The 25942-nt window shown below is 39.0% G+C and overlaps 1 protein-coding gene across 2 annotated transcripts in view; it reads right to left on the bottom strand.

The window, feature by feature from the left end:
- Nucleotides 1–12091, bottom strand: part of SAMD3 (sterile alpha motif domain containing 3) — a gene marked incomplete at its 3' end in the record, with an annotated part of 50490 nt that extends 38399 nt beyond the window's left edge. For both annotated transcript variants that reach the window (XM_080700287.1, XM_080700288.1), the window contains exons 1-3: nt 11939–12091; nt 11078–11267; nt 7191–7298 (exon numbers count right to left, since the gene is read on the bottom strand). In XM_080700287.1, the coding sequence (XP_080556413.1) occupies nt 7191–7298; nt 11078–11267; nt 11939–12017 (377 nt within the window). In that variant the 5' untranslated portion in view covers nt 12018–12091. The remainder of the gene's footprint in view (nt 1–7190; nt 7299–11077; nt 11268–11938) is intronic.
- Between the last annotated feature and the right edge of the window lie 13851 nt (nt 12092–25942).

Consider the following 25942-nt stretch of genomic DNA (forward strand, 5'->3'; position numbering starts at 1 on the left):
TGGCAGAGGAAAGTTGCTCAGCTCATGGCAGCCAAGGAGGAGAGAGAAGAGAGAGAGAGAGAGAGAGAGAGAGAGAGAGAGAGAGAGAGAGAGAGAGAGAGAGGAAGAAGCCACAGATAGATACAGTCCCTAAGGCCATACCCCCACAGCCTACTTCCTCTGGCTATACCAAACTTTCCTACAGTTACCACTTTTTAGTCCATTCAAATAATTAATCTACTAATGAGGTCAGAGCCCTTAGAACATTACTCCATTGCCTAACACCTGCACTGTTTGATGGACATTCCAGATCCAACTAGATAACATGTATCTTCAAAACAGAGAACACATTTTCCCCAACTCTAAGTCATGCAGAAATAGTTTCTGCACTAATCATGCCAGTAACCTAAGAGTTATCTGCTCTACTTTGCCTCGGCAAGAATTTCTACCACCAAGAGAACAAAGTGACCAAAAAGCCCAGTAGAGAGACACATGCCAATGAATTAAGGTGAGGTGCCACCTCGGGCAACACTGAATAGTGCTGGTACACTGTTAGGTACACAGGGGAGCATGAAGGGAAGGCTACTGCATCGCTATATTTGGTGGGACCCACCACGGATTTGGAAAGGCCTGCCCTGCATCCTCAGAACGTTCATACTCATTTGTATGTTTTATAGTCTAGGCTTTCATGTCTGCCAGCCTTTGAAGCTTCCAGAGGAATTTAGTTTCTGTAATGCTCATGTGAACTCTTAAACAAGCACAAAGAAAGAGGAGAGAGTTGAATGCTATCAAGTTTTGAACAGTCAGACACAGGCAGACAGATACTTCTCAACCCCATGTCTTTGGCTTTCGGGATGATATTCAAGAACTCTTTGAGGGCATCCATAATCATAACAGAAGTAGTAAGTAAATATGTCTTCTCTGCTGATTTCCCAATTCATCTTGGAATTAGGCAGAAATGCAGAATTCCAGAAACTTGGTCTTTGTCCTCAGGGTTCACACTTACTACTGTGACATTTATATGAGCAGGACTCAGAGCTGTCCCTATATGAGTCTTTCTTTTCTTTTTTCTTCCTTATTTAAACTTAAGACATAACCTGCTCCTTGTGGCAAAATGGTTCAGTGATACTATATTGTAGTTCAGAAGTATCAAATATGTTCAGAGTTGTGTGGATTTAGGAAAACTTCTTTTTATCCACTTTAATCTACTAGATTTTAGGGTCCTGAACTTCTAGAGAACAGCATAGATCTCCAGGTAAGCTTTATTTGGGGGCAGGGGGAGTAGATAAGCCAGTATACAAACCTGTCCCATTGTACAGCTGGCTCTACACAATTCAAGTGGTGGAGCCTTCTGTGACCTTTTATTTTTCCGATCTTGTGCTATAGAGCTATGGTTTGTTAGTCTTTATACCACCTAGCATCAGAAAAATAAAAGATTATTTGTAAGGATCCAAGTAACCCAATTTTTCACTGCAGGCAAGACAACTCCTAAAACTGGGCTTGTGGATGAAAATAATGAGGCCTTATCCTTGGGAGGCTCTGGGAAGGAATTCAACCTCATGTGTGAAGGTTAAGCTGTTCTGGCCAATTCCTGTTGGGTGTTTACTTCCACGCAATGTTAATACATAAAGTAGTAAGAACACGCTCTGGCTTTATCAGAATCTCTAGAATTTGTTTGTTTCGATTCTTGTATGTGTGTGTGCGGTAGTAGGGACTGAACTCAAGGGTACTCTACTACTAACTACATTCTCAGCCCTCTTTGTTTTTTATTTTGCAATATGAGTTCTGAAGTAAGAGCCAAGGTCTGCTTTGCTTTCTGCTGTATCCTAAGTGCCTATAACAATGCCTGCCACATAATAAGTGCTCAGTAAGTGTATACACACTGAATGAATGAATGAATGAATGAATGAATGAAGGAATACTGGCTTATGTCGAATTTTAAGTCAATGTTCCCCAAGTTGTTTTGTGTGATGTTAATAGATGTAACACAAAAAAAAGCATTCTGAGTTAAACAAGCAAATGGGTTTTTGGAATGTAGAACTTAACAGTCTTTGCAAAATTACTTTCTATTGAGGATCTCTAGTCAAGGACCAGAGCTAGCAAGTACTACAACTCAAACACAGAGCCTTTAGATATACAGTTGTGTGCACTCAAGTGGCAGGAAACAATGGGATTCTGCATTTCACTCTGAGATCCTTATATCTGAATGCGACAATGTATCGCCTGTGTGGTCTGATTCCCTCTCAGGGGTAACGGGATTTCTTTGTTTAGGTTCTTATAAGTCCCTCTCCTCCTTTCATTGTTTCTACTGGTTCCTAAGACTTGTCTCTGTTTCATTTCTATGGCAACTATCCACCCCTGGAAGGACTGAGATTTCCTCTCGTCTGGAGCCTGAGTCCTGGGAGGGCTTCTGGGCACTGCTAGCTTCCTGCATTTCCTGGATGAAATCATACTCTTCTACCCTAGGACCCCTTGTTAGAACTGAAATCAGAATATTTTGAATTTCATTGGATCCTGTGCTTTGGCGACTGTCAGATAATAAAAATAATACCTAAGATTTATGAGCTTCTAATATATGCCAGGTCCTACAAATTATTTTATATGTTAACTCATCGTCTATTCATTTTACAAAATAAAAGATGAGGCCCACCGAGGATGGGAAACTCACTTAAGTTTACTCAATTGGTCAACAGCAGGGCCAGGATTTAAACTAAACTTTTTTCTACTTACTTATCTTGCTTCTCCAAATGTATTGACCCTCGGCATTGGCAGGCTTGGTGTCCCTGTTAAATATCTATACCTACCCTTCTCCCACCCCATCTGCGTCACATAGCTGTGACTGAAACACCATATGTGGCATTGGGGCTCAAGAAGCCATGTCTTACCCCAATGTCTTCCAAGAAGGCTCTCTGTATTATAGTCAAATATATACGACTCAATTGAGACCACAAAAAATGGTTTGTACACTTGACCCTTCAGGTCGTGAACATTTGCTGATCACCTACTATGTGTCAGGTACCATAAAGGTAAGACTGATCCCGGACACCCCCAACTCCTAGAGCTCTTGGCCAGTGGATGACATAGGTGTGTAGGAATAAAGACTAATTGCACGTCTAATTGGAACTTGTACTAAGAGACCTGTAACTTGGCTGACACACTTCACCAAACCTTCCCTTTATTGCATAGTGTAACAGGATGCATACACATCTGTGTCATCCCTTGTCTCAGTTACACATGTAAAAGTGACTGAAAATAATGCATCTTAAATGTTAAAGATTGCTCCCAGTACTTAGGAGGCTGAGAAAGGAGGACTGCAGGTGCAAAAACAGCCTCAGCAACTTAGTGAGACACTCAGCAACCTAGCAAGACCCTTTTTGAAAATAGAAAACAAAAAGGATGGATTGAGAGGTAGAATGCCCCTGGGTTCAATCTCTAGTCAGTCACACACACACACACACACACACACACACACACACACACACACGTGTTAAAAATCTATTGACATTTTACTGAGTACAGGCAGAAGTATTAGCTCAGTCTACACCATTCAATGCAAGTAGCCAGACCAAGAAAAAACATCATCATTAAAATAATTTCTAAATATGCATGAAACCATGACTAATTTATAACTATGCCCCAAAGCAGAACATCTGCATGCATAGACTTACAGTTCAAGTGAATTGCCTTCAAAGTAACTTGAAGGAAACATCTACCTGTTTACCTGGTTTCACGCCTTATTAGGTACTAAAAAAGAAGCAGACAGCTTCTAACAGGATAGATGTAAAAACAAGGAATCCTACTGCAGAGAAAGCTATTTCTGAAGGCTCACCAACATGGGATGGAGATGAAACCTAGTGAAACTTGCATCCAGAAAAGGTATTTAAGCAACTCAGTAAGGTGCACACAATCACCTCTTACTGAGGAAAATTGCACCCTAGCATTTCATTCCAATTCATCCCCTGGGGCACACGCACCTCATTTTCTCTACTGCTAAAGATGTTTCAAGAGCCAAAGTCAGGTTGAGTTTCCAGCCTCTAGTCTTTTCTTTGTCTGCAAACTGTCTTAAAATAAAACATATGTTCCTTTTAGGGAACATAGGGGGAAATATCAGAAGAACATTAACTGCCACTTTATAGGGTTTGATGACAGCTGCCAGATGCTTTGATATTGTTCCATTTGTACTTCATGGACTACATGCCAAGGTGGGCCCCATCCTGTTTTGTGCAGAGACCACTTGATCGGCAAGAGGAGGAACCAGGAGCTGACCCTCAGTGTGAAATCCCTGCGGCCAAACACCTTCACTTCTCTAGCCTGTCATGGGTGAATGGTTCATAAACCCCTGAAATTTGGCTCTGTTGAAAATTAGCATATTTGGTATGGATTATATCCAAAGGTCTTAAAAAACTGATGAGACGGGACATTGAGAAGAGTCTTCTGCTCCAATCCACAGCCCTGCACAAAGATGAGGTCTAGAGAGGAAGGGTTTAAAATGGGCACCGCGACACGTCCTGCTCTTATCCAGCCCTTCTCTGACAGAGCACTGACAGAAGGGGACACCTGACCCAGGCTGTGCATGTTCATTTTTCTTTGCCAGGTTATCAAACAAAGCAGCATTAAAAGGCTGTGAGGACCTGAGCTGTTTTCAGGCAGAATATCCTTCTGGGGTGGCCTAGTAAGGAAGTCATATGCCAGCCAGCCCAGGGGAGCAGAGCAGCCATCGGGATAAACCTATCCTCAGAAGGACACGTACAGGAAGGAAACAGAACAAAGACAGATACGGCTAAGATGAGGAGACAGGCTTATTTTAAAACATTGCTCTGTGGCTCTTGTGAGGAGAAACTGGCAACTCATGGTCAAAATATGAGTCTAAGGCTTAGGAGAGATTTTGTGGTTAGAGATAAAGATCTGGGGGACCAGTCCTGGTTCCCAAACCTCCCGTTTCTCTCCATTTCTGAGCCAGTCCTACTTTCTTGCTCTCTCTTGCCAGGTGCTATGAGGAATAAGAAATGTGACGATGCACATGCTAGCCCTTGGATCAGCTGTGTGAACAATGGAAATTACAATCCTCTCCTGCCAGTGTGGCAGCCCCAGCTTTGAGGAACTGGGACTCTGGAAAGAGAAAAGATCCGCAGGTAGAGAAGGCAGCGTCTTATCTTCCAGAGGCAGCAGGTAAGGAGAGAAAAGGCCTTTTATGGAAAGTAGGACAGCTAGCTGGAGTGGGCCAGGGAAATAGCTGGAGTTGAACAGCTTCTTGTTGGAAGGAGGAGTTGAAACCTCTCAACTGACACCACCACGTGGAGCCACATCAGAGAAAAGCTCTAGGAACTGCTGAACACCTGTGGGCAGATGGAGGGCAAGCTCTGCCCAATGCTTGGCACTTCCGGCCACATCAGTTGACCTCCCATCCTGTTCTTTCTCCCTCACCCCCTTAGAGACTTCCTTCTTGGGAACTGGCTGCTCACCAGGTCCACTGCCTCATGGCCATCTTGAGCTTCATCTCACCTTTTAGAATTCTCTAAACCTTCAAACTCTATGGCTAATTTCCAATAAGTAAATAATCTTTTTTATTTCTGCCTAAAACCGATGGTTTGTATTCTGTTTACAGATAAATCCACTGGTCATGCATTTATGTCTCTCATTTAAATTCAGTTTTTTTTTTTTATTTTGAAAAAATAAATTCTCTCTTGATTTTTTGACCCAGTGGGAATGAGGAACCACTAAACAGCCTTCTCTGACCTGCTTGATAATATTGCATGGAGCCAAAGTCATCTCCCTTTCTGCCATTCTATTTTCACTTATCTCCTCCTCTTTCTCTGTATCTTTTCTTTCAGGAAAAGCAATTATGCAAATGTTATGCTACTGGTATGCAACAGCACCATAGTTACCATTAACAATGAGGCCTCCCCTAAAATATGTCAAAGACCCAGTGAACAGTAGCTTAATTTTATTTTACTTTTTTTAGTAGTATTGAGGATTGAATTCAGTGGCGTCCTACCTCAAGCTACATCCACAGCCCTATTTTTGTATTTTATTTGGGAGTGGGGTCTTGATAAAGTTGCTAAAATTCTTGTGAAATTTTAGAGGCCTTAAACCCATAATCCTCCTGCCTCAGCCTCCCAAATACTGGAATTACAAGCCTGTGTCACCACACCTGGCTAAGAGCAGCATTTTTTAACATTAACAGCCTCAAGACCAGGCTCTGAGGAGTAAATGAGATGATAGAGTAAAAGGTGTATGAAAACCAAATGCACCCGTGCTTGGCTGTTGCCTGATCACTCTCTTGTGCAAGCTGACAGTCTCTCCTTCCATTCAGTGTACTTAGCACACACCTGTAATCTCATTGCTTGGAAGGCTGAGACAGGAGGATCGTAGGTTCAAGGACAGCTTCAGCAAATAGTGAGTCTCTCATTAACCTAGAAAGATTCTGTTTCAAAATTAAAAAAAAAAAATAGAAATAGGGGCTGAGGATGTAGCTTGGAGGTAGAATACCCATGGGTTCAATTAAAAAAAAAAAAGGAAAAGAAAGAAAGAAAGCACAATTAAGGAAATGCACTTGCTAGTTAGTGACTGGAGATGGTATGTACCGTGTGTGAAGGATGCATGGGCCACCCGTAACCATGACAGCTCGGGAGGCGGCTCAGTTTCCTCTTACGCTCCATCACCCCCATGACTGAGCATCACATTCCTACATGTGGTTCTCTAGGTTGACAGTTTTCCTTTGTTCCAGTGGAACCCATACACTGAAATATTCCATCACATAAAATCCAGTGTAGGAACCTGAAGAAACTGCCTTATCAAAAGAGCCCCTCTCACAGGAACAGTCAAGTTAAAGCAACAGCATCAAAATCCAAAACAAAGACCCCACCCACGGCATATTCTACAGAACATATTCACTGAATAAATCTCATCTTTTGTGGCCACTGCAGATTACTCTGGACAGTTTATGGTGGAGAAACCCTCTTGTTTTTCTTAAAAATGAATACTTAAAAGAGATATACGACATCATTTCAAAACTTTAGTTTTTCAATGCAAAGAATATGAAATTTAATCTTCACATTTTATTAAAGATCACCAGTACTTGATAGAATTATTTCCTTCTAGGGCAACAAAAAGTTTCAAATTAGAAATGCATTTAAACATTTGAAATCTCAGAAAAAATAAAGCAGAATGTTATCATTTGCCTTTAAACTGTCTTAATGTTGGCAGCTTACCTCTGTTTCAATACTCTCTGGTCAATTAGTCCATTATCAAGGTTCTCTGATGGATGGAAAGATGGCATCTGTTCCCTATGGCTGACTGGACTGGAGAACTGTTCATCCCTGCAACCAAAAAAGAAGAGCTGGTTCAGGGGGTCTTCAACAGGAGCCACAGCCGCGGATCTCACAGCACCCCTGGGGGTAGAGGGCAGCCCGTGATAAACATTATAATCTGAATCCATGGCCAAGCTCATATGAGATATTTGACTAAAAGAAATGAAGAGAGGCTTGGCATGGTGGCACATGCCTGTTGGGAGGCTGAGACAGAAAGATAACATGTTACTGACCAGCCTCAGCAACTTAGCCAGGTCCTCAGCAACTTAATGAGACCCCGTTTCAACATAAAATAGGACTGCGGATATAGCTTGGAGATAGCAGGCCCCTGAGTTCAATCCCCAGAATACACACACACACACACACACACAGAGGAGAATCTTTCCAAATCATCTCATTTAGGGAGTCCTATATGCTAGGAAGTAGATTGGTGCCAATTCATGATGCTGCTTTTGTCATCTGTTGTTTCCTCCACCCTTTGGTGCTGGGGACCAGACTCAAAGCCTTAGCCATGATAGGCAAGTGCTCTACCACTGAGCTACGCCTCTCCCCACCCCTGGCCCTCAATCTGTCCTATTTTTAAATGGGGCTAAGATAATCTTTTCCTGTGTAGAATGATAGTGATAATAGGATATACCTTTCTTAGTTGATATTTTTATTTACCCAAATAAAATGCTTAGTTCTGTCAGTTATCTACTCTATTTCCTGTTATTTTGGGGAAACATTTATTATCTGTTAAATCTCATCACCTTCAGGATCACACCCCCTTATTTTCCAATGGATACAACTGAAGTCTATAAGTGAAAACAGTTTGCCCATGTCCACAAACTAATCAGTAACAGTGCAAGGATTTGTACACGGTTTCCCCAACTTTCTGTCCAGTGATTTTTCTACCAGAATGAACAAGAATAATGAACAAAAAACAACAGTAAATAACCTCTTATCGCATATTTTTATAATTTGTTTAGTTCTGAATAAAATGTCAAAACTCCTGTCCAGAAGTGGCCTATAAATATTTCATAAAATAACATTGCAGGCAACCATTGGCCATTTAAGTGAAATTTGCACTCAAGTTGAGACTCATATAATAATACCTCTGATCTAGAATGCTAAACTCTTTTTCTTTCTTTTTTTTTTTTTTTTTTTTTGGTGGTACTGGGGGTGAAGCCCAGGGGCCTTTCTACCTCCAGGCTATACTCCCAAACCTATTTTATACTTTATTTGGAAACAGGGTCTCACTAAGTTGCTGAGAGCCTCACTCAGTAGCTGAGGCTGGCTTTGAACCTGTGTGATCCTCCTGTCTCAGCCTCCCAAGCATGGGGATTACAAGCTTGGGCCACCACGCCCAGTCCCTTGTAAGTGCTTAAGAAGGGGCCCAAAACTTCATTTATTCTATTCTCTTCATTTTACATTTAAGAGACTAAAAAAACAAAAAGTAAGAAAAAAAGACAAAACAAAACAAAACAAAATATTCAAGTGTGAAATGAGTAGCAAGTGTTGTAAATACTGTAACGGAGATTTGGAATCAGTCTTCTTCTCCTTCTCCTTCTCCTTCTTCTTTCTTCTTCTTCTTCTTCATCTCCTTCTCCTTCTCCTCCTCCTCCTCCTCCTTCTTGTTCTTGGTGATAGCGAATGGATCCAGGGACATTCTACCTCTGAGCTACTCCCAGTACTTTTTATTTTTTATTTTGAAACAGGATCTCACTAAGTTGCTGAAGCTGGCCTGAAACCTGCAATCCTCTGCTCTCAGCCTCTCAGGTACTGGGATTGGGATTACAGGCACACACCACCATGTCTGGCTGGTATCAGGTGTTTTGATACCTAATTTTAAGTTTTCTATGTTTATTAAGCACTTTCTTCAAGGGTTTAATCAGATGGTAGATTTTCATATCTTTCTACTGTCGTTTTCACTTGATAATATGTCAAGTGATGATATATTTGACAATAAGCAAATATAACCAACAAGCATTCTCTTGTCACATGTAATTCTGATTTTACACCTGAATAATTTAACCTAAATAGGAGACAATAGAATCTTTAAAGCAAGTTAGCTGCTGGTTGGGTAGAGTGACAAACTGCTTCCCACTCATAAATCCCAGTACAACCAGTGTTCCCAGTCTTAGCTACATTTGAAAGTAGCTTTCTTAACCAGACTAACAAAGGTTCATAATTAACAAAAGACAGTTTTTGTCTGGGAAAGTGATGAGAGATTTGCTGCTCTCCAGAAATTATGATACACGTAACATCTGTGTGAATTAGCAAGGAGCTAGGCATGTACTATAATACATTCACAACATACAGATGAAGAGACAGGAGTGCCGACATTTAATATAATCCATCCAAGTCGGTAGTAGGACCAGGAATGAAGCCCAGATTTCCTGGCAGTCCAGCCAGTTCCCATTTACTAGAGAATATTATAAACCATCTGCAGTAGAAACACGGCTGCCTGCTTTCTTCTAAGCTGTGCCTAAGGCAATACCAAGATTCCAGTCAGCTGAGAGAAACTTCCAGGCTAAAGTCCTCCTCATCCAAAAAACACAAGGAAATTACTCTGTGCTGGCTTTGAACTCCACACTCGCCCTTTTGCTAGAAAGGAGTAAAAGCTCGCAATGAGAACCTCACCAGAAGGCAGATGTCCAAGACTATGCCAAAACAGTGTTGAGGAAAAATCTTTCCAATAGCTCAGTTGGGAGAGCTTCCAGTCCAGCTGTAGGCCAGCTTTTCAAGGATACCTGTCCTCCTCTATGTCCCAAATATTGAAATATTCTATAAATCAAATTACTTAAGACAAATCTCTATAGCATTTTTTCTTATCAAAGAGAAGGAAATATCTATATTTACAGATCTAATTTTTAAAAAGGTAAAATATAGAATAGATATCATCAAACATCAGAATCTTATTTTTTAAAATGTTTTATTGGTATATTGCAATCTCATATCATAATGTAAATCATGTTATACATTCAAATAGTACTTGGGGACCACCCCCCACCCCAGAGAATCTTATTTTTTAAATTAATAATTTGTTTGTAGCAGACATTTAACCCTAAAAAGTCTTGCAAAAAAAAAAAAAAACCTCTTGAATATAAAAATATCAAATAAGAAGGCCCGAAAGGCTCCTGAGGAGTAGATTTATAAAATGAAAATTTTAACTTTATTAAAGCTATTGTCAATACCTTTTATTGCAGAACTCAGTGATTAAAAAAAAAAAATAAAAGCACCCCCCAAGTCTCAGAGCTTTTATGAGTCACCATGAATTTTTCTACATGATTTCTTTGGAGAGCCAGCATAGCATTTATTATTCTAAGGATACTCTCAAGGAATTAGGAAACTCATTTGCTGCCAGGGTGTTTAGAAAATTATATTGGAAAACTGCTAGAAGAGAGTATAAAATGAGTTACTATGGGGGTCCTTAGCTGATAAAAAATAAATACATAAATAAGTAATCTGTTTGGGGAAAAAACAAAGCAGTAGTCACAAATGCACTTTGCAAGCCCTGGTTTTTAAACCTGATCTGCATGAGTCCATTTCCAGTTCTTCACTTACTTTTCTACTACTTGTTCACAGTATCTAAGAGAGGAACTGCCTGCTCATAGGACTTCCCTAAGAATGGAAGTCAACAGAAAGAGTGGTGAATATAACAGAAGCTCCCCTTGATACATAAAATTTTGCAGAGTGCCCTCTACTCACATATTAGGAACACTGTACAATTTATCTGGAAATGGTTACCGTTTTCAAAGAGCTTTAAACCTCAACCGTTAAGCAACAGCCACTCATGAAATACTCACGCTGAGGCTGCTTCAGTTTGTGTGACCAAGGCTGTCTCTTGGGGGCTTCCAGAATACCACAGTCTTTGACTGTTCTGCTTATATTTTTTAATTAAGTCCATCAGAACAGCCTGGTGCCCAATTTTCTTTACCAGTTGCTGGACCATCCGGTCATTAAGTGCCAGGAGAGCAGCCCCACTTACTTCTTCCTCTGAGAAAAAAGAAAAAAAGTTTCTCTATGGCTTTCCAGTCAAACACTGTAAAACAGACATTGTAAACAGGCAGAACTATCCTGGTGTTAAAAGAATCACTGAAAATTGTCCTCTGCAGTTATAAAGTTATCCATATTTTTTGGCAAAGATATTGCATAATTCTAAATTAATGTCTGATTCTAAGAAAGTATCAGAACAGGGATTCCCATTAAAACTTTTTACTTATACTTTTATGCCCTTTCCCAGTTTTAGCTCTAACAAGCATCATTTTTATAAGGCAAAAAAAATCTTCTGAGAAAATGATCCTTAATAATATCTTCTAGGCAATATCAAATACCTATATATCTAACACTGCATAAAATGCCTACCGGATTATATAAAACAAAATCTATATAAAATGTATATATCAAATACATATTTTAAGTAACTCTCAAGACTTTGAGTTCCTCTTGAAATAGATTCTCCCCTGATAGTAGGTAAAGTGGAAGGTAAAATGGTACGTAAAATGGAAACTGACACAGTCAATAAAATAAAGTAAAAGTTCTCTGCCCCCACATCCACTTCCACATGCTCACAGACATCAAGCAACAAAGGTAATTTTTAAAAACAGAGGACACTCAGAATATCTAGGCTGTTCAAGTAACATTTTTTGAAAGTGTAAACAACTCACCTTGAAACCTAGGAACTAGCTCTCCTAAGTTTTTTTCCACCAACCAAGTGCAGACCTGTTCAACTGACCAAGTTTCCATTGCTGTATCCTGAAAATAATACACCTGTAGAATATAAAGCCAGGGAAGGTTTCTCCAGCAGTTTGCAGTTTTTTTTTTTTTTTTGGCTGCTGTTCTTTGACTTTTTTTTTAGAACAATCAGCTTCTTCTTCTGCTAGACTCCTTTAGATTCTCAATAGTAAGCTTTTTAGAAATGAACCTTTTAAAACCAACATTTAAAATTTGCTAATAAAACAAACACTCATGTTAAAAGCATGACTGATTTTAACTTCTTGTCCAGTCTAGTCTCATCTTTCCTATTTCTTAACCTTCTACTTTTTTCCCCACAGGCATCCCTTGCTTTACTAGCAGACAGCCAGTGCATACAATGGTACCCAACCCTGTACCATTAACACCCTGGTTTCTTCACAAAGAAAAGAAAGGTGTGAAATCATCAGGAAGTGGTTGACATTTACAAAAAGGGTGGGCAGGGGAGAAAGGGAGAATGGATCATAAAAAAAATAGCATGACAGAGATACTTAGTAAACCAAGCCTGTTTAACCCCTTGCTGCTTCGGCAGCAGAGGGAGAGCTGGTAGCCACTTCTTGCTCTGGTTTTAACAAGACCAGGAATTAGGAGCCAAAGACTTAGGAGAATCTGGCAATGCCCATCCTTTCTTCCATTATTACTCTCACATATCCCACTCAGTTCTAGAACTTTATTAAACATAAGTATAACTGGTAAGATAACTAGAATTATCTAGCATCTTGATTGATTTTTTTTTTTTTACTTATTTGGGAAGATTAAAAACTGGAAAATATATGTTAGTAATTGTCTGAGAGAAGCACATACAGAATTTTTAACATATATTCTTTAATTACTGAGCTATTTTTGCATGCCACTATTCTCCAACTACCTAGTTTACCAATCTCAGTATTTTATCCTAGTTTAAAACAAGTATTTTAATTTCAGTAATTTTCCCTTTTTCTCTTAGGTGGCTCATTTCCTGTTTTTATAATTCAAACCAAAGAACTTCTAATGGATTGGGCAGAAACTAGAGAAATAATAAACCTCAAATACTTTAATCTTTTAACATTATGTTTGATTTCAACTTTTAGCCTAAATGATATATATTTACTTGTACAGTAAGATATTGACTATTTTGTAAAGGCAGAAAAAAAACTACTATTGATAGAATGGAATCATAAGTAAGGATACAAATATTTATTAGATTATGAACTTAAATATGATTTCTGGGAAGTTCTAAAAGTACATATCTTCTATTTTGTCATTTCCATATAAGTTATAATTACTAATATCATGGTAAGAATGGTAAAAAGGATTTTACCTGTTGTACTTGACGATCTAACAATAACAGCCTTCAAAAATAATTTCCTAGAAAATAAGTACACTTCAAAGTAATGAGCAATGTATTCATAAGAATTCACAAATACTAGGTTGAAAAATTGAAGACAAGGGTTAAATATAGAAGATATCTTTCTGAATTACAGCAGTGGGTTTAATTTGCTATGACAAACAGTAGCCACAGAACTCCTCCCCTAGGCTAAGCAGCAATATCAGGGTGTGAAAAGTCATTATTTGCGAGACTCTGGTGTAAATTAAAAATCACACCTTTCTGTCACACTTCTTGCTTCCTTGTGAAAAGTAGGACTTAGAAAAATGGAAAAGAAAGAGGGAAAAAAGAAAAAACAATTCTCTAAGCTCCAAGATTAAAAGGTATGCCAAGCAGAAGATACTGCCTTGCAGCCAACCATAGATGGGTAAAAGGAAATTTGAAAATAAAATGAGTACTTGGAACCAAACACATGTTTCTTAATTTGTAAGCTTTAACTCCAAGTTAACTTCTGGCAAAAACAAAAAAGTTTTCAAATTATAACCTCATATATACATAATAAAATAAAAATAGTTTTTGCCCATAATTTTTTGGAATATTTAATCAAATCAAAGCACTCCTTAAGCAATGTAATAACTATAAGTAGCAACCTTACAACTTCCTCATATAAATAATGAATGTGTTATTGATGCCCTTCTACACCATGAAGGAATAAATATATATCAAATGAGAAAAGCTGTATCTAGTAGCTTTACTCAAAGTTACAGAAACATCTGAAAAGACTTCAAAATGTGAGGTCAAATATTATCTGTAAATATTTTATGATGCAAAAATAAAGAAATAAAGAGAATTAATAACAACATTATGCATGGATGCTCTAGCAAAACCATTCTCATTATTTAAGTAATATTTCAATAAAAGAAATGTGCATTAAATGTTAAAGGGCCTTATCTAATTAAAGCCAGGAAGAGTTAAGACATTAGGTGAAGCACCCTAAATAAGAACAATTTTTATTTAATAAATTTGTTAAATTTCCAATGAAGATAATAGGGCAAACTGCTATGTACATGATTTATCATTTTTAGAGGCTATAAAAGCATCAACCACACACAAAAAAAAACACTTTTAAGAAAATATAACCGGGCATGGTGGCACACACTTGTAATCCCCGCTCTTGGGAGGCGGAGACAGGAGAATCGCGCAGGTTCAAAGCCAGCTGTGCTGGCTTAAGAGACACTCTTTCCAAATAAAAAAGTATAAAAAAAAAATAGATCTAGGAGTGTAGCCCAGAGGTAGAAGGGTTTCCAGGAACCCTAGTACCACCACCAAAAAAAAAAAAAAAATATATATATATATATATATATATATATATATATATATATTTCACTTTTCTTTTCTTTTTCAGTTTTTATTTCTATTTTACTGAAGTTCATAAGCTGAAACAACAAAAAGATCCCCAAGAGTTTGCTGGGAGAATATGGCTTCTTCCAAGTTAAAACCTCATTTTTCATTGTGGCTGTACTTTAAGGGACAAACCATTTATAAAAAGTCAGGTCCTGCCAGAGAAAAAGAAGAAAAACCAAGGTACAAAGATAGGGATGTGCCTGTCACATAGCTCAGTGTCTGGGCGAGTTTGTTGGGTGGATTCTTGAGGGACACGAGGCAATGACAGTGTAGCCCTTCAGTGGAGTTCCACGTCTCATCCACTTGGAGCTGATGTTCATCCCAATCATCACCAGGCCAAGGCTGGAGGAATAAAAGTTGTAATAGTCAACTAAAATACTTTAGTCATTCAAATGCTTACTGCCTGGATACCCAGAGCTAAATGAGTGGTGATACTCCCAAATTAGAATTCTTAACAAGAAAACAAGACATGATAAGCACAATATAATTGGCATGGTTTGTATCTACAATCTTTCCTGAAGAGCTCATGAGTTAATGTTTAGAGATGATATGATTAAATCACAAGGGTTCTAATCTCATTAGTGGGTGAATCCATTGTAATGGATTTATTCGGTGGTAACCAAGGCAAGGGGCGTATGGCTGGAGGTGGGGAGGTAGGCCTTAGGGTCTGTACATGTGTCCTTGACCCCCTTCATAAGCTTTCTCTCTTGCTTCTGGCCTCCATCATGTGAGAGCAGAGCCCTTGCACACGCTCTTTCTCTGTTCCCTGTGCCTTGCTCTGAGCTCTTCAGGCTTCACCTGGCCTATGTGGATTGAACCACTGAAATCTCCAGAACTGTGAGCAAATATGTCTTTCTTCCTCTTAAGTTGTTGTGATTTTTTTTCTTCACTGACTGGAACAATAATGCAGAAACAGTCACGATGAGTCCTTTAGAAGCTCTACAGAGATGGATTTTCCCTACTGTCACCTGGAAATGGATAAATCTTAATTTGGAATCTAGCATCTCTAATACATAGTCAGATGCGTTATCCATTGTGCCACTGGCCCGTGCTTGATTTGCAATCTAAATGAGAGAGTTTAGATAAGTGAAAGAGTTGGAAGAAGTGGAATCAATTGTGTGGTTTTCTTTCTTTCTTTGTTTTGTTTTGTTTGGATTTTTTTTACCTAAAAGCAGACCACACTGCCTATGAATGGCAGCTACTCAGTAGTGAATAATAGGAGACAGGGCTGAAGATCACTGAAGAGCTTGGAACATTGAGCTAAGAGCTAAGAGTATATGGATATATTTTAACATGGGAGTCACTGGACTGATAGCATGTTCCAAGCTTAAGTAAAAAGGTTTTTTAGGCAGCCAAGTCAGGTAAATGATAGGAAAGGATTCTTTCTTGAAATTAATGTTGCATAAGATGGAAGAGTTTAGCTTTTGTTGCACAGTCATATAAACACCAATTTTCCTTCATTTTTTAAAAAACATACATGTCTAATTGCTGAAACACCTATGAAAACAAATCTTTTAATTTTTTAATACATCTTGATCAGAAAAGTAGTGAGATTTGCAATGCTAGCAGATGGCAAGCACATGAAGCACACCCAAGGGTGTCAGTATTTATGAAGCTAGGCCATCTGAAACAACCAGTTTTATGCATACAAGAATCTATTATCAGTACTTTTTATGGCTGAAACTACAGATTAATGTTTTGATTTTGTAAAAACTCATAAGTCTTTATTTGTTCTTTTTTGAAAATTTATCAGAGATGTCTCTAATTCGCGTCACTCTCCTACTCCAGAAATTTGAGGAAGAGGAGAAGTGGTGAAAGCAATAGGAATAACTTTAATTTTACACTTTTACATTTAAAAAGAAAAAAATTATTTGGAAGGTAAAAATAAGATGATGAACAAAAGTAGGAATGAGGCAGAGTCCCAGGTCTATCGAAAATCTGTGTCATAAACACCCAGGTCTTTTGTTCTTGGAATCAAACTTGTATTTCATTTTTCCTTGTGCATAGTTGACTATCAAAGCTCATGGAATAGCTGGGTGTGGTGATACATGCTTGTAATTAATCCCAGCTGAAGAGGCTGAGGCAGGAGGATCACAGGTTTGCAGCTAGGCTCAACAATTTAGTGAAATCGTGTTTCAAAATAAAAATATAAAATAGGGCTGGGTGTATCTCAGAGGTAGAGTGCCCCGGGGTTCTATCTCCAGTACCAAAAACAAACAAGCAAACAAACAAACAAACAAAACTCATTGAACAGAAACACAGATCACCCCTCCACCCCTGTTCCTGTTAGAGATGGAAGTCTTAATAGCCTAAAGTTGTCTATTCTCTCAGGATTTGTACATTGCAATTCATATCCATATATGGTTGTATGTTTACTTACTATGGCTCTAGTGGGAAACTTAAAAAATAAGACATAAAAGAGGTAGAAATGCTTGACAAAAGGATCTGTATGACCAGATGTTAAAAGGTAATATACAATTATAATGTATATAAAAGCACAGTGCCAGAGCAAAAGAAAAGAGATTATTCAGACAATTGAAACAGAATAGAAACCCAGACACAGAAATATACATATGGCAGTGTTAATAGTTTCCAAAATTAGTGGCAAAAGAAGGGATTATTGAAAATATTTTAAATAATCATATCACCTATAGAATAAATTCCTTAGATTAAATATTTAAACAAAAATTAAATGAATTAAAATAATCTAAAATAATCATTCATAACATTGAAGATGAATGGATTTGACTTAAAAATATGAAAGTATTTGTGGATATATATTATATTATAGAACTACTAAAAAGATAAGCATACCAGAAAAAAATTGGACTAGGCAATTCATAAGCAAAAGTTTAATGTTTTTTGTCGGTCTGAGAATGGAACCCAGGGCCATTTGACTTCTGGGTTACACCCCGTACCCTATTTTTCATTCTTTATTTTGAAACAGGGTCTTACTAAGTTGTGAAGGGCCTTACTAAGTAGCTAAGACTATCTAGGAACCATGATCCTCTGGTCTTAGCCTCTCTAATGCTGAGATTACAAGCATGAGTCACCATGCCTGGCTAATAATAATAAAAATAATTAGACAAAATAACAATTTATTTACTCTATTGAAGAATATGGAGAAAGAAAATTAGCAGGTTGGGTGTGGTGTTATATGCCTAAAGCTCTGCTAATCAGGAAGTTGAGGCAGCAGAATTATAAATTCTGGACCAGTCTGAGCAACTTAGTAAGAAAAAAAAAAGGCTGGAGATGAAACTCACTGGTAGTGTGTACCCCAGGCTCAACCGAGTACCCTAAAAAAATAATTAGCAGCAAGAGTACAAGGTCAAATATTTTCTTGAACATTTTTAAATTGTTAAGGGGAGTACGAATTGGTACAAAGTTTTCCTTCATGTTATTTACATTTTGTAGATGAAAATCCTTAAGTTTTCAGAGATAACTCACTTAAAGTTTCATCAATTATGATGGGAAGAAGGCTTTTAATTGCAATCCAAATAACTTTAACACCTACTGGTAAACTTCCAAAGCCTTCAGAATGTTTCTACCCTTTGACCCCAAAATAACATTTCTAATACCTGAGGACATAAGCAGAAATGGCCACAAAGGTGTGTGCTACAGTAATAGAAAAGAAAATCAGTTGTGCAGACTAAATTTCAACAACAATAACTGGCTAATGGATGGTAGCAAATTATATTTAGAATGCAATAAAGCATAGATTAAAACTTTTGCTTCAAGAAAAACAACAAAATTGGAGTTGGAGATGTAGCCTGATGGTAAAGTGCTTATATAGTAAGTTCTGGGTTTTATCCTCAGCATGAATGGATGGTAGGAAGGAAGGAGCCAGTTATGGCTCAGTAATCCTAGGACATTGGAGGCTGAGACAGGCGGATAGGAGGGTTGAGGACAACCTCAGCAACTTCATGAGACTTTCAGCAACTTACTGAGACCCTGTTTCCAAGCAAAAATTAAAAAGGGCTGGGAGTGTAGCTCAGAAGTAGAAAGCTCCTGGGTTCAATCCCTAGTACCACTCACTACCATCACCACCACAAGGAAAAAAAAAAAAGGAAAGGAAGAAAGAAAGGGATATGCTGTCCATAATAAAATTTATGGACAGCGCAAAGATGGTAAAGCACGCACTGAAAGGTAAGAATGGTTTTCTCTGTTGGGTGGAATTTAATTGAGCATTTCATTTTCTAATTTGCCATGCTGAAAATAACAAAAAATATTTGCAGATGATTGCTGGCAAGGCTTCCAGTCCATTCATTGTATACCAGAATATCAAAGCCCAGAGCACCCAGCCAAATCTTGTTTGAAAAAGTGGTTTTTAGTGACTTTATTTCATTTTAAAATGGAAGATTTCACAAATCTGGAGACTGGATTTCTCTTGAAAAATCAGAAGTTCCATCAGGGCATGGTGGCATACATTTGTAATCCTAGCACTTGAGAGGCTGAGACAGGAGGATCTTGGGTTGGAGGACAGCCTCAGCAATTAGTGAGACTCTCATCAACCTAGTGAGACCTTGTTTTTTTAAAAAAAAATAGGGCTGGGAGTGGTGTGTAGCTCAGAAGTAAAATGCCCCAGCACCACAAAACAAACAAATAAACAAACAAACCCCACAAAAGTTCTGTTTCTGAATAGTGGCTGCTCTACTGGAAGATGATAAGCAAGACTCTGAGGGCCCCCCAGGAGAGTGAAAACAAAGTCTGAAACAAGCTGGATCTTAGATGGCTAACAGTGGTCACCTTTTTTTTTTTTTTTTGGTGGTACTGGGGGTGGAACCCAGAGGCTTTCTACCTCTGGGCTATACTCCCAGACCTTTTTTATATTTTATTTGGAAACAGGGTCTCACTAAGTTGCTGAGAGCCTCACTAAGTAGCTGAGGCTGGCTTCGAACCTGTGCCATCCTCCTGTCTCAGCTTCCCAAGTGCGGGGATTACAAGTGTGCACCACCACGCCCGGCTAACATTGGTAACTTTTGAAAAAAGAAGGTTCTAAGAAGTAGGACAGATCTCCAAGGATGTGTGTGTGTGTGTGTGTGTGTGTGTGTGTGTGTGTTGTGTGTGTATACAATACACTTATTTCTATACTGATTAACTTTTTAAAATATATTTTAATACACTTATTCCTATACTGATTAACTTTTTAACTCCTAAAGAAGTAATAATAATAATAATAATACATTTTTGCTATGGCAAACTTTGTTCATAGATGATGATGCTTCTGTTAGAATTTGGGTGTTGAATCAAGAGTCAAGGAAACAAAACTTCATGTGTCAAGAAGTTCCTGGCAACTAGAGCCTTCAATTAAAGTGAACGAGCCTTTATGGAGCATAGATACAGGCTTAATGTAATTCTCATACATAACTCAACTTGTACATGATAGTGCAGGTGAGAATTGCTTGTTTTATAGCTCTGAAATGGTGGCAAGAACTTACATTACTAAAATATTACAGTTATTATACCGTTTCTTTGGAGTCCCATTTGTTAGGATACATGACAGGGGATTTCTGCATCTTCCTATAATGCTTAGCTGGTGGAGCTGAGTAGTGCTTACTCTGACTTTGTAGATGTCTTTAAAAAGAAAGGGACAGAGACAAAAGATAGTGGATTTTTTTTTAATGTGGTGGAACTCAAACAGATGGGAGGTTGGGGACAAAAAGACAGGGGAGCCCATAACTCTCCCACAGGATTGGTACAACATGTGTGATCGATACTCATGCTTCTCCCAGCCCTGACTTGTTTGGAAAGAGGCCAGGACGCTCAAACATGTTGGTATAAAGCCACTCTTTTTTAGAATTGGCTAAGTAAAATGGTACCAATTTGTGTGTGGGTGGGTGTGTATGTGTGTGTAAGAGGGAGAAAAAGAAAGAACACACAGGACCAAGCAAATAAAAGTTTGTGAGGATGGAGAGTAAGAAGAAGAGGAAAAGGTTATTGTGAATGATAATGAATAAATAAAAAATAATTATACCTGAAATATAGACTATAGGGACTGTAATAAAATATAGCCACCGTAGGTAATTTCTTGGCAAACAAGTCTTTATATTTCAGTCTTAATTCTGACCTTGCTCACTTCTACCATTCTCTGATTACATTTGGGATCAATGTGTCACATCAAGATAAAGAGAGAGACATTTGGAGGGAGAAGAAAGAAGAAAAAGTTTTCATCCATTTGGCATTTTAAAAAGGTTCAAATACAAAAAATATACATTCAGGCTAGAATCCATAAATCCAGGCAGCAAACTTGTCATTTCAAATATCTAGTTACTTGACAGAGATATGTCTGAGCACTTGCTCCTGGTAAAGGCCTTGGGGAGATGCCCAAGGAAATGGGAAGGGCAGCCTGCTGGAGGCTTGATCCTGGCTTGACTGTCCACTGCTCAAACCAACCCTTTTGTCCAATTCTCTGATTCCACCTTGGGTTATTCCCATTCCTGGTACAGTTTTTCATCTTGCTACAGACATACTTGAATTTTATTTTTAAAAGTGTATTTTCCAAGCCGGGCATGGTGGCGCACGCTTGTAATCCTTGTGCTTGGGAGGCAGAGACAGGAGGATCATCGCGCAGGTTCGAAGCCAGCCTCACTGGCTTAAGAGAACTTGTTTCCAAATAAAAGTATAAAAATAGGTCTGAGATTGTAGCCCGGAGGTAGAAGGGTTTCCAGGAACCCCAGTACCACCAAAAACAACAACAACAACAACAACAACAACAAAAAAAAAGCGTATTTTCCAGCTCACCTAATATAAGTTATTTGGGAGTGCCTCATGAAAATATTAACTCTCAAGCCCCCTCTCAGATATTTTTCTGATTCATTTGGTTGGGGATAAGTTCAGGAATTCTTATGATCAGCCATGCTTGAGAAGCAATTTAAGGATTTTATTAGAATTATTTCTAGATTACAGGGCCTAGCAGGTCAGTTTCCAAAACCATCTCAAAGCATCATTAAGCACAGATCATAGCGCTGACAAAATTTTTATAGCACTTTATAAAACTAATTATGTACATGTCACTGAACTTAAAGTAGCAATATTGTATTAACAGATTTTTATAAAGCATAAGAGTGTAAAATAAATGTTTTGATTGTTTTTAGATTTTTTTATTGTGATTAAAATACATTTAATTTAAAATTCACCATTTTAACCCTTTTTGAGTTCACAATTGAGTGACATTAAATAAATTTACATTATTGTGAAAACATCATTACTATCCACTTTTATCATCCAAAAGTAGAAATCTGTAGTCATTAAATTATAACTATTAGCCGGGCGTGGTGGCGCACGCTTGTAATGCCCGCGCTTGGAAGTCTGAGATAAGGAGGATGGCACAGCTTCGAAGCCAGCCTCGGCTACTTAGTGAGGCTCTCAGCAACTTAGTGAGACCCTGTTTCCAAATAAAATCTAAATTAGGTCTGGGAGTAGAGCCCAGAGATAGAAAGCCACTGGGTTCCACCCCCAGTACTAAACCAAAAAATGATAACTACAATAATATCCCATTGCTACATGTTTTGTTCATCCATTTCTCTCAACTGACATTAGGGTTGTGTACACCTTTTGGCTCTCATGAGTAATGCTGCTCTGAACATGAGTGTACAGATAATCTGTTCAAGTCCTTGCTTTTATAATCTACTTTTGATGATTATACAAGCCTAAGAATCATTCACTGTATTCTGACTTCCTACTCCATGCTTGGTATAATGGGAATCAATGTGGCTCTTCCCAATCTGGTAAAATCCTCATATTTCCTAGATGAGGAAGGAGAATTTCAGAAACGCTAAGTGACTTGATACATAGCTAGCTGAATAAAGATACACTTTTTGTCAGGCTCAGTAAAGCAAATAAGATGAGTTGCATTTAAGAATACTGCCAATACATCACATACTTCCTAATATAAGCCAGAAGCCTTGGCAAGCTGACGACTGTGTCTTTTCATCTTTGTGTTCCGTGGTTTGAACACTACAACTCACAGCAGGGCCTCGACATTCTGAGCACAGACACATGTACAATTGCTCTGCAAATATGCTTTGAAGGAAATTCTATTTATGTTGTACAGATGGGGCCAGATGCCTACATTAACCCACAGTGGCTGTTCCCTCGTGCCTCAGCACACTGGTTGCTTCCAATCTGTGGAAAGTTGTGAAAACTGGACCCATTTCTGGGCTGCAGTTTAAGCTCCTTCCAGATGACCAGAGATTTCAAGCAACCTCACTCATGTAGACCATCAGGAAGCTTTAAAAAATAAGGCATTTTTCTCCATATGATAAACATAATATAAAAAGTTTGAAAAGCACAAGGCTAGGCTAGTGAAATGAACCTTGGGAAAACCAGAAGAAACAAAAAAACAATGGCCTAATTTTTACCTTTGACTGCCTGTAAATTTCCAGAGGAGCTTAAAAGCAAGAAATAAGAAAGCTGGTGCCCAGCTTCCACACCAGTTAAATTAAATGAGTATCTCTGGAGAGTCGTTCACAGGTATTAATGCTTTTGTGTACTTATTTTTGTGGCACTGGGACTTGAACCCAAGGATGCTCTACCTCTGTGCTATATTCTCAGCCTTATCTTATTTTGAAACAGGGTCTCCCTAAGTTACTCTGCACTGGCCTAAAACCTGTGATCTTCCTGTCTCTGCCTCTCTAGCGCTGGGATTATAAATGTGCAACACTGTGCCAGACTAAGAATTTTAAAAAGCTCTTCCAGGTCATTGTCGTGTGAACATAGGGCTTGGAAATTGCTGGTGTTAAGCAAAGTATGCAGGACAATCAACATCTAGAAACAAAGAAAGACTACTATGGAAGTACCTCTTTCTGGAGCCTCCTCTAGAATCACATGCAGTCATCTCCCCCAGGACAATCCTGGAGGCCTGCAAGGGGGCAGCAGACAGTGCTGGAAAGAGGCTTTTTTTTTTTTTTTTTTTTTTTTTTTGTGAAACAAGGTCATTCACAAGCCCACATTTCTTCCTCTTACTGCCATCCCTCTCCTAGGTGGGCTCTGGGATTACTGCCAGTGGGATGGAAACAAGAAATTAATCTCTGTCTCTCTCTTTTGGTACTGGTGATATTGGCGATTGAACTCAAGGGCATTCTACTTATAATCTACACTTCCACCACCCCTTTTTAACTTGTACTTTTGAAACGGAGTCTTGCTAGGTTACTGAGAGTCTCTCTATGGTGCTGAGACTGTTCTTGAACCTGTGATCCTCCTGTCTCTGCCTCTCAAGTACTGGGGTTGTAGGCATATGCCACCACACCCAGCTTGTTTCTCCCTTCACCCACTTTCTCTTTGTGGTCCAGGGGCTTGAATCCAGGAGTATTTTACCTCTCAGCCACACCCTCAGTCCTAGTTTATCTTGTATTTTGAAACAGAATCTCACTGGGTTGTATAGAGCCTCTCTACATTGCTGAGGCTCCCTGAGAACCTACAATCCTCCTGCCTCAGCCTCCCAAATACTGAGATTTCAGGCATGCACCACCACATGCAGGTTTTTCTTACTTTTTAAAAACAAAAACCTGAGTCGTAAGGGAAGTTTAGTTCCTTCTCTAGCTTATAGAGTGTCCTGGTAAAATACATAGTAGGACTTCCCCAACCAGGTGGGAGCCCTCTAAGGGAAGAGCACTCAGCCAGGGAGCCAGCAACCTCCCAGCAGCACTGCTGGGGTCTGCACGGTGGGAGCCTCGAGGCCCTGCTCAAAGGGACAGTGGACACTGGAATGGGAAAGTGTCTATGTGTCCAGTGACTGAAGGCCAGACTACCCCTTGCCCCACCTTCCATCCCAGTGCCGCAGTGTTGCCCATGTTGAATAATTTATTACCAGCTCTAGGGCGTAAGGTTGTGGGAGCCCTTGGAAAACTGAAGCTGTGTATTTTTCTCCATAGCCTGGTTGATCTGGGACTAAAAGCCTAATATTAAATTGCTATGAAACAATGAAAGATTTATGTCTTGTGCTCTTGAGCTATTAGGCTAAGATTTATACCTGTGTGCTGATACATTTTTTAAAAAATTAATAAATCATAAACTATTAACAGAAATTGGAGGTGACAAAACAGGAATTAGTTGTACCATGGAGTCATGTTATGTTTCTATTATGACATTTGTTACATAGAAATAAAATTGATCATAGACCTGTGGTTTTTTCATTAGGCTGAATTCTTGCTGGGGCAAGGACTATTTTTTATCCAACATTGTATTGCTGGTACTTAGTACTATCCCTGGCATTTAAGAAGCCATTCACAGGTGAGGAATTAATGAACTGCGTAGGGAGGGGCTCACAGAAGAAGCACAACGCAAAAGAGTCAACAAACGGGGTGAGGGAATGTAACTGGGGATTGGACCAAGGGGCATTCTACCTCTGAGTCACATTCCCAGCCTTTGGAAATAGGGTCTCAGGAAGTTACTGAGGACCTCTCTAAGTCACTGAAGCCGGCCTCAAACCTGTTATGCTCCTGTCTCAGCCTCCCAAGTACTAGGATTATAGGCATGTACTGACACTCCATGTTCACAGTGACAATTTTTTTTTTTTTTTGGTGGTACTGGGGTTCCTGGAAACCCTTCTACCTCCGGGTTACACTCCCAGACCCATTTTTATATTTTTAAATTTGGAAACAGGGTCTCTTAGGCCAGCGAGGCTGGCTTCGAACCTGCACGATCCTCCTGTCTCTGCCTCCCAAGCACAGGATTACAAGCGTGCGCCACCACGCCTGGCTTCACAGTGACAATTTTAATGGTTATCAAACAGATAACTGCAGACTCTGACAGACTCTGATATAGAGGCAACCTTCACAGCTGGAGAAATTATTTTCTCTAGTTACATTTCATAAGACAATTACCTGCTCATACAAACACTATCAAATGTCTTACAGTAAATTGTGATATGTGGTATTCCATCTTAATGCAGTGAAAGTTGGGCTACAGAACAGTGCCAATGATTCAGTTGCAAAAGAAAATAAGGCAGATTTATTCCCACATATTTTCTTTAGGAGGTCTTGAACAGGAAAGCAGTTGCATTGAGCCAATCAGAAGAATGGTACTTTATTATTGGTACTCTGTTCTTAGAACATTTGCATCACAACAAAAGAGGTGTATCTATCATGGGGTACAAATGGTCAGCAGGTGCACCACTCAAGAACAGCTGGGAAGAGGAAACTGTCATGGGTGGGCTGGCTCTGTCACCTCTTACACACACAGTCCTAGCACACTTCCTGTTGAACTCAAG

Source organism: Muscardinus avellanarius, assembly GCF_963383645.1.
Source record: "Muscardinus avellanarius genome assembly, chromosome: 8".
Classification (NCBI taxonomy): domain Eukaryota; kingdom Metazoa; phylum Chordata; class Mammalia; order Rodentia; family Gliridae; genus Muscardinus; species Muscardinus avellanarius.